The sequence below is a fragment of the Chanos chanos genome, chromosome 10 (genome assembly GCF_902362185.1).
Source record: "Chanos chanos chromosome 10, fChaCha1.1, whole genome shotgun sequence".
NCBI lineage: Eukaryota > Metazoa > Chordata > Actinopteri > Gonorynchiformes > Chanidae > Chanos > Chanos chanos.
The window spans coordinates 9,401,227-9,411,648 of NC_044504.1; the positions used below are offsets into that span (position 1 = coordinate 9,401,227).

At 39.2% G+C, this 10,422-nt stretch overlaps 1 protein-coding gene across 1 annotated transcript in view; it reads left to right on the forward strand.

Moving 5' to 3' along the window:
- Positions 1–5,298, forward strand: part of LOC115822763 (protein lifeguard 3-like) — a 110,127-nt gene extending 104,829 nt beyond the window's left edge. Inside the window, exons 11-13 of the mRNA XM_030786681.1 lie at positions 4,584–4,657; positions 4,988–5,041; positions 5,149–5,298. Coding sequence (XP_030642541.1) covers positions 4,584–4,657; positions 4,988–5,041; positions 5,149–5,298 — 278 coding nt within the window. The remainder of the gene's footprint in view (positions 1–4,583; positions 4,658–4,987; positions 5,042–5,148) is intronic.
- Positions 5,299–10,422: the final 5,124 nt, after the last annotated feature.

The window sequence follows — 10,422 nt, forward strand, 5'->3', positions numbered from 1 at the left end:
CAATATTAGCACAATTTTGATTTTGTCAAAAATAAAAGATAACTTTGCCAAGGTATTGATATCATGTCATAGAAGTTTAATTGTGGTTTTTGTGTTTAGCTATGCCAGTCATTCAGTATGTGTCTATCTGTCATACTCACAAAAGAGACATAATGGCTAAGATAGAGAAACAGGACAACAGTCAGGATGGTCTTCACAGCTACAGAGAGATCTGTTTCTTCTTAGATGTTGGAACATCCATTAGGTGAGAAGAGTACACGAAGCTCCACACTGTTTAACTATCTTTAAAAGTCACAAGACACAACACTCAAGACTGGATGGCAGTGAAATTTCAACTTTTCGTATGCTGACTAGAGCTACAGTGACAAACTTTTCAAGGCTCTAATGAAAAATTCCCAAACACACCCACCTACTCATTCACTCAAACACCCACCTTTTCTCTCTCTCTCTCTCTCTCTCTCTCTCTCACACACACACGCACGCACACCTACCCTTTCACTCACGTAAACACATGTACAGACATGAAAATGTCCACTGACATAGACTGAGCAGACAACACAATGGTTAACATAATTACCTTTCAGTTCCTTTAAAGCTTTGGAATTGTCACATACTTTCTTTGTCCTTTCTTTTAATCCCTTCATTTTTGTCTGTGTTACACTGAGCGTTGTAACCTTTTCATTTTCCACTTCTCCTTTTCTCCAGGGTTTCTCAAAGTAGACGTCAGACAATCTGTTACGACACATTGACAATTCCCTCTGCACTTTTGATTTCTTCTCTTGAAACGCATACAAAATGATGATTTTTAAAAATTTTGTCACCTTTGAGTATCAAGAACATAAATTTGATGAACATCACAGAAATCAACTGAATATTCACAAACTGTATGAAGCATCTGAAATAAATCAAACTTGCAGACAATTGTACACACTAGAGTGCCAATGGTGCCATACTGATTGAAGAGTAAACTATTTGTCATCATTACTCCATCCTAACCTTCCTCTCTGCTGGCCAATAAGTAGTCTGTTTTGCCAGTCTACCGCTCACCTGTTAATTACACTCGTTTTTCTAATAATCAGTCAGATATACAGTAATCACCTTCACCTGTCTTTGGTTTGACCTGTGTGTGTTTTTGCTCCTTTGGTTTGGTTTATTGTTGGTGAAGTCCACTCTGTTTTGAGAGTTTTCCGAGTCTGGTCATCATGAGTTATGCCTCTCAAGCCTAAATCTGTGGAACTTAAATCAACCTGTCATTTAGCCCTTGTTATTCTGCTTTTGGCTTGTGTTTGACCAAAGTCTTGTTCCCTGGGGGCAATCTTCAGGCGTAATGTTGTTCCATCCATGATCTAATTCGTGAGCCGACGAATGCCTTTAGGATATGAATGCTGGAGCAAGAGTTGGACATCTCTTGTCCGTAATGACAATAGATCTCCAGGAGGAATATTGGCAATCTCTGACAAAGACAATTATGGGAGTTTGTTTCACCCCTGTAGGTACTGAACACAAAGAGGAAGATTACAGTCTTTACCAGAGAAGGGCCAGGAAGGAAGCTTTAAGTATTAAAGCGATCAACAGTGAGGGTGAGAGGTCAATGCTGTAATATCTGATGTCTTTTGCAATGCAGCCTAGAGTTATGCAATACAGATTTTAAGGAACCAAATCTGAGCCAACATATTCTGTAAACATCCATACTCTAAAGAACAGGAAGAGGGCTGGGGAACAGAAATGACAGACAATACAAAAAGGAATGACCACATGTCCACAAAAAGAGTTCTCTGCTACATGTTTAAATGACAACCATAAAAAGGCATTTTTTACAGCACGACTGACTGCAATAGCAATCGCATTATGACTTTACTAAAGAACGAAAAGGCAAGATGTTAGTGATGTCTAACACCCAAGACAGTAATCATACTTATCCCTGGAGGGTGCTGTACAGTGCCTTTTCACACCTAATTCCTTGACCTGACTGTTTACAGTCTCTGATCATGTAAGCTTGGTCATTATTTTCAGTCATGATACATTTTAAGGCAATAAGTGTTCAAATGAGGACTGCACTCTTTCTCTTCTCTTGAACGGGAGAAGCCAGTGGATGTGTTCTAGAGCACAATTGAAAGGCCTAATGTATTGTGACTGATAATAAAGATCTTCCCCATGATTTGAGCCTCGAAGGACTCGTGTGTTATTTATTGAAAATATTGAAAAGTCCACTTACGGAGAACACATTCAGTTGGTGTATCATGACATGACCAAGATAAAAAGTTTTGAAAATGAAACAGCACGAACAGCAGACAAACTGAGATTCTTAGAATAGTGGAACAGAATCCGTCAGCTGTTCTGTAGTTCGGACAATAGCCCTCTGTCGAACACTGAGTTGACATTACACATTAGTTGGACAACATTAGATCGACGTTTTATTGACTGTTTTATAGAACGGGCTACAGTTTTCAGAGAGGAAAGTTAACGTGGCAAGTAAAACTGATTTATGAGGTTAACTGTACTGCGCTAGTTGCTTTAGAGTAACCTGCATGTTATGCTGCAATAATATGCTATTTGGTTAGTCTGGCTGCCGGGTGATGTGACTGATGAGCAATTGAGAAAGGTCGTGTTTCATAGCCTGGAATAACTCAGTTTGCATCCTTACATTTTATCAGTGATTAGAAAACTGTTTAAACAAATAATCAAAGGCTCATAAGCGCATTCTTTGAAATCATGTTTCATATTTTTGAAAAATGAACGTGTTTGAGTACAAACCGTCTGAACTATGACGACACATGGTAAATGTTGTTGCTGAATGGAAAATCCAATACACTTCCTGTTACGGCCTCCCTTTGTAAAACAAAATATCATGTTAAATATGATAATAAAGGTTGCAGACCCCTGATCTATCAAAAGAGGCATATTTGCCCCCTCTCCCACCAAATAAAATTCATCTGGAGCTGCAAAGCCTATTTGACCCTTAAAATAAAGATAACACAGTTTATAGAATTTTATATATAGTTATACTCCATATATAAAAACTATCATTTATAATGCATTTATGAAATTGTAGAAATACAATAGGCCTACAGCATTAGATTTTTTTGGTTTATTTTTATATATCACGAATAATATTATTTTTTTTAAAAAATGTCACTATTGCTATTACTGCTATTTCTCACCTGAGTCATTTATCTGTATGATTTTATTTACATCTTTTGTTACAGTGATCCTGTGCGTCTGTCCGTAATCCAGCATCCAGGCATTTATTGGGCTTCATTGTGAATTGTTCTTTTAAATGCATTGATCAGGCAAAGAGAACAAAATAAGTTTATTCATTTATGTGACATATTCTCACCCTGTGTTCTCAGGACTTGTTTTACTGAATTCTCTCTGTCATTGGACATCTCTGTAATATTACCAGCGTTCATCGGTGACCTGTGATGTAATGAAAAAGCTTAGGACATGTAGAAAGCATGTGGTTATGTCTGAACACTTTGATGTGTTTCTTTTATCAGCGGTGTTTTCTTTGTCACTTACCTGGTCCTGGTCTGCTGTGAGGGACCTAGGTGAGCTTCCTTACATTCTCTCTATGTGAGACACCTCATTTCACTTTTCATCTGTTGAGTGCATAGCAGGATGTTACTTTTTGCATCACGAACAATCAACCACTGTCTTTAGGAGGCGTTACCCATGGAATCTAGTTCTGTTGGCTGTCTTTGTGAGTACCATTCTGCCATGTCAGCAGAGTGTAAATTTGATGCTACTCCTGAGCAGTTTACAAATATGTGGCTTATGTTTAGCAAGCTAATAAGTTTAGCTTTATTTGATGTGTACTTCTAAAACAGGTAAAATTTCAAATGTTTTTTTCAGCATATAAATGAATTAATCATATCAATCATATGTACTTCTTTCATAGACTCTAACCTTGTCCTACATGACTGGAACAATATCAAGGTCAGATTCAATATCAGTCCAGCGACACTGTGTAAAATGTTTGTTGTGGATCAGCACACAAGTTTGTCGTTGCAATAACGGCCTTTTTTCTCTCTCATTTCTCGTTGCGTTTTTTTTTTTCAGTTATCATGACACCAAAGCAGTGTTCCTAGCCATTGGAATTACAGCATTAGTGTGTATAACTGTCACCGTTTTCTGCTTTCAGATCAAGGTAAAGCAGCTTACAAAAGCCCTGCACTGACTGAGCTGTGAGACTCTTATCAACTGGGCGTGTGTGAATGTGGCCTTGTTGTCAGTGTCAAATAACTCCTTTATCTCAGCTTACAATGATCGCCTGTCCTCCGTTAAACATTCACGTTTTTTCTCGTAAATGTGTCATGCTAGGCCCTTCCAAAATCATGTTAAATTTTCATGTTTCCAAATTTCTCCAGATCAAACAGGAACTTCCTTTCCATGTCGCTCTATCATTTGAAGAGTGTGAAATGTGATAGTTTCATTTATGATTGTCTTTATCTTAAATGACTTCTATGTACACTGATACCAAGAAAAACACACATTCACTCACTCACACACACACACACACACACACACAAATTCAATCAATCAATAAAGAAATCAAACTGAAATTTTTTTATCTTTTCGTGTAGGTGGATTTCACATCCTGCACTGGTCTGTTGTGTGTCCTGGATTCGTCACAGCCTTTGTGCTGTCCTTTCAGTATGTAAGTGTCCCTGATCAATGAAATGTATGCATAGAAAGCAAAGTTAATGAAGAAGTATGACTCTATGCAATCAAAATCATGCAGACTTGTTTCAGAGATAATTACTGAAGTAAGTTTGCCATTTGAGTATTTCCAAAAGGTTGATTCCTCTGATTTTTGTTGAAAATACCTTAAGTTCAGATCTTACTGGAGCCAATTTATGGTTCTTAGTGGTTCTGTGAGTTTGTAATGACCTGTTCAGTCACTGCTTAGAAGTAAAAGAAGTAATGATTATATAAACTGACGTTGAATACCAAGTATCAGTTTTACAAAATGTCTGTGATCTGTCAGGTACCTTGGCTCCACATGTTGTATGGTGCGATTGGAGCGATAGTTTACACTTTGGTAAGACTGCAGAAAATTCAGTTTGTTTCTATCGGTGTCAGCTGTATGTGGATGGGCTCTCTCCTGCATAGTATTACAGTGTTCCATCTTTACGTTTACCCTTATAGTTTTTGGCATACCACACGCAGCTCCTCATAGGAAACAGAAGACATTCCATCAGTCCGGAGGAGTACATCTTTGGAGCTCTGTCTTTATACGTTGACATTGTCCAGATCTTCCTCTTCCTCTTACAGATCACTGGTGCTTCCTCAGAGTAGACAAAGTTAAAACGTTGTTACCATAGTACAACAAAGTGGAAGTGTATTGTGTCTGTGTTGTACTTTCATGATAACAATGCTCAGCATCAACTTTTGCTAATATAGCCTGATGTATAAGTTTCAGATGAATAATTTATTTGCAGTATAGTTTTTTAAAACTTTGGGGTTTTTTTAACATTTAAAAACTTTGCAAAATCTTTGCCTTTGCATATATATAGATGGTCATTTACACCTTGTTATTTACATGTGATATGAACCAGAAAACACTTGTTTTTCTCTCAGGTATTGGTTAAAGGTGCCTGTTACCTAAGACACACATGGTCAAAAGCCGTGCGGGCTCTGGGTATATCCCCAGGAGTGGTTTTCCTTAGACTCAGTAACCATGTGTGCAGAGGTGTCTTCTCTCCTCTCCCCTCCTGCTTCGCCTGTACCATCATTGAGCCTCAATGAAAGAACACTACAACCAAAATCCATCTCTGCACCTTTTTATTATGATTTACCAACATACACAAATGCCCAACAGTAAACTGTAGGATTGTTGGCAGGACATACTCAGAACCATGCAGGGATGGGCAGGAGATTGATCTAAGGCCTGTAAGTGCAGGATTGAGAAATAAATCGATCAAAACCCTGTAAGCGCAGAATTGGGAAATCAGTCTCGTTTCCTGTAAGGGTGTACAGCTGGCATGTTTGTCTGCCACTGCTTGCTGGAACAGTCTATGCCATTTTTTCCCCAGCAATCCTTTCTGTTTAATGTTTTGGACCATAGGACTACCTGTTTTCGTGGACTATACCAAAACCCAAGGATTGCAACCACTGGATTGTGTATCTCAACTAAGCGTCGGATTATTCAACCTGGTCCGTTTGGATTTGTTTTCTCTCCCGCAGGCGACGCTAGAGCTTCACCGGCCCAACTCAAGCCCTCTCTGTCACTGACACCGCTGTCTGCCCAGCGTACACGTGTGTAAGCCTCTCCTTCCTCACGTTTGTATGTTGTCTCTTGTCCTCTCTGGCTAATTTGCCAGTCTTTGTGTGTCTGTCGGCAAGTGTATTGATGGTCATCCTAACTTGGCTGTGTGTAAGCTAGCTCGCCATCCTGGTTGCTTAGACTTGGATAGCCTCACACGTTTCATCATGCATCAGATGCTGTGGATTATCTACATTTGTGGCCTCTCCATAGCACCACATTTGACTATGGGTTACTTGTACTCCTCGGTGGACCTTCTAGAAACGAACTTCACATCCTTCCGTCTACCTGCTGGATTTTACAATCATTGTGTCAACATGCATCGCTCGTTGGCCTCGTTATACACACTGAGGCTCACGTCATAGATTTTGCTGACAGGCTTGAAGTATCCGTCATTCCCACTATCTGCTCTGTGCTGCCCACTTGTTCCCCAGCCAGGCAATGCTGAGGTGGTGGTGTTGACTTTGGCAATCTCCATTCATGATAAACTGTTGATTGTAGGAGATTTTAATATTCATATTTGTTGCCCATCAAAACCTATGGACAATGGGTTTTATGCCTTTTGGAGTCTTTTGATCTCATTCAATCAGTGTCAGGTCCAACAAATCTGGGAGGGTCACACACTAGATCTTAAATTATCATCTGGTTTCTCTATCTCCAACCTTGTAACTGCTGATACTGGTGTCTCTGATCATCTTATGGTTGTGTTCCAATCCACGTTGCCTGTATTAACAGTCAGGGAGTGTAGTTTTACTAAGAATACTATTGGCTCAGCCGGCTTCACAATATTTTTGTGAAATATTTTGTGCCATGAGATTGAGAGGACAAAAAATAACCTCTTTTTTTTTTTTTTTACAAAATACTGACCAGAATATTCCTAATTACATTATCATAGAAAAATACCACAGATCACAAGACACGAACCTACAAAAGCCTGAAAAAGATATTGTGAAGAATATACACTCCCTGTCTGTTAAGACAGGACACAACTATTCACTTAATCTTAATCCTCAAGAGAGAGAAGCAAGAGAGATGGTCCTATCTGTGTGCATGCATGCAGTCTAGGATTCTGCACTTGACCCACATTCCCCATGTAAGAAGAACATGGTTTGGTGAAGATCCACGACCAGTTTTGGTCTGAGCCGGATCTCTCCATTTTGGGTTTGCAGCAGGCTCCAAAGAAACCTGAACTAGAGGTCTCAAGTCAAGTCAAGTCACTTTTATTTATATAGCACGTTTAAAAACAGTTTGTGTTTGCTTAAGAACAATGCTCCTTTCCAAAACAGCCATCATGTAGAAAATTATAAGCACAGATTCCTGTTGAAAAAAAAGAACAATTTCAAAGTTTATTGCTGTGTTTTATTGCGCTTCATTTATTTTCACAGGTTTCTTCAGTTACATTGTAGTGTTTGAGACTTTTGATAAAATGCAAAAGTACAAAAAAAGGGAAAAAACACATCTTCAAATGACATGCAAATATGGATATTAAAACCAAAGTCCCTGTACAGACAGCTGCTGCATACTCAACATGCAGAACAATTTCATAAGTACCAATTTGTGGCAATGATTTCAGGGTTTCTGAAAATCGTTTGTAACAGTTATACACAACACATTATTCAAGGTTCTAAATTTTCATCTCTGATAGGGTCAGTTTGTTAGGAGACATAAACAATATACCTGAATAACTGTTAAAAATAAGTGATAAATATACTCAAGAAAATCAAATGAGTGCATCCAAATCTCCTATCACGTTCCCATAAATAGTTTGCTTACAATACACCACAACAGACAATACCATGGACATTAACAACCCTCATGTCATAAACCTGTAGCCCCCCCCCCCCCCAGGCCATATACCTGGTACTACAAAGGACATCCTGGGTTCTTTTATCAACCCAATAAATTAATTTAAATCTCACTGTTTGTTGTCTGTATTGTGTCCTATGTCTTTCTATATGCCTGTGAGATGCATCTACTTTTCCAAATCTTACAAGACACAATGCTCAGTGATTTAAGTTAAATTAATGAATTACACGTTGATAACTTATCCAGCCTTCTGTTTCACTTTGAGACTGAGTTCGTGGCCTTCTGTTTCACTTTGAGACTGAGTTCGTGGCCTTCTGTTTCATTTTGAGCCTGAGATAGTAGTAACCTTGACTATGGTTTCAGGGTTGCCATGGGTGCACATGTGTGTACGCATAGACTGCAAACTCTGATATCATCTGACAAACGGTAAGTAAAATATAACAGGTGAGACAAACCTCCGATCTGAGCACTATAGCGCTAATCAAAGTCATTCTAGATACTGTTGGCAGTGTGCAAAATTACAGCTGATGACAATAAAATTTTTCTGTAAGTGCTCTCTCTGGTGTGTCTGTATCAAATATAGGAATGGTGTGAGGATTTGACAGACCAAGACCCAATCGCAGACCCACTGAATAAAATAAGATTTATTCAGAACCAAAAATCAGAATCCAAATCTCAAGAACAGTGTCCAGTCCAAGGTCAAATCCAGAAATCCAGAGGGCAAACAAATCCAAATCATAAGGCAAAAGAATGGTCAAAACAGGATACAAACAAGGTCAGAGCCAGGGATCCTCAGGGCAACCAAATCCAAAACGTAAAGCAAAAACAGGTCCAGGTAAACACGGTCAAAAGTTACAGATCACAGGAGGCAAACACACAGACTGGCAGAGAGAACAAAAGGTCACAATCTGACAAAGAACAGGTACAAACACAGGACTTAAATACACAGAACAATGAACAGCAGAGACAGACTATTGGAGGAGACAAACCAGGTAATAATAGGGATCAGGTGGGGGGCGGGGACAGGAGACACAGGGACAAACAGAAGCACATGGCAAAACCAAAACAAACAAAAGCACAACTCGACAATACACAGGATGGCCAGCAGGGCGGCCAGATTCCCCGATCCTGGCAGATATACTGACAAATGGTGTTGTTACCACTAAAGGAGAGAATAATAATACAAAATAATATGAATAGAACAGTCTTTTTAATAGTTACATCAAACTGGAATTCATTTACATCTTACAAAATTACAATACACATAGGCTGCCAACACCTTTTCAAATTTTGAAACCTTTTCATGGCTTTTCAAAGTTCTCACTTGCTGCTCCTACGCTGCTCCCCTCTCCTGTCCAAGCTCCTCTACTCCTCTCTTCTCCCCAAGCTGCTCTGCTCCTCTTTCCTATCCCTAGCTCCTCTGCTTCTCTCTCCTCCCCAAGCTGCCCTGCTCCTCTCTCTTGTTCAAGCTGCCCTGCTCCTCTCTCATCACCTGCCCTGTTCTGCTCAAGTCTGCATTTAAATGAGAATTGACAAAGGAAAAGGAAAAACCTTAATATAAAGTGAAAGCACTGATGGCGTGACATGATGATGACAAATCTGACAAAAGACTGAAAATGCACCAAGGGACAATAAACTTGAACTAGCTTGGCCATTCAGTGTGGTACTTTAATATCAAGAAATAAAATCATGACTGGATTACCTAGAGAAATCCATTGCTGCATAAGTTATCACTTAAATTAATGAACCACATGCTGATAACTTATGTAGCCTTGTTTTGTTTTAGAGACATGTAGATATAGTAACCTTAACTCAGACGATACAGAAGGCTACTAAGTTATCAACGTGAGGTTTATTAATTTAACTTGAGTCACTGAGCGTTGTGTCTTGTACGATTTGGAAAAGCAGACGCATGTCACAAGCTACATTGAATGCTATAGACCAGTGTGTCTCCATCCTGGTCCTGGGGGACCCTTGCTCCGCACATTTTCCATCTTTCCCTGCTCTACCTACCTGACTGAACTCACCAGTGGCACTTTTGATTGGCTGAGCACACCTGATTTAATCAAGAGCATATTAATCACACTAATCAGGTGTCTTCGGAGCAAGGATAGACAGAAGATATGCAGAGCAGGGGTCCACCAGGAACAGGAATAAGAACCACTGCCATAGACTACCACATACAATTGCCGAATGTCAGAACCGTTTAGACTCAACATATTTACCGATTTAAAAATCCACATCCACACAGCACAAATTTTCATTTAAAAGTATTTGCATGCGGAGGACAAACAATAAAAGGAATAACAAAATTACAATAATTTTGCTAAACTCGTTTTGCTTATCTTTCA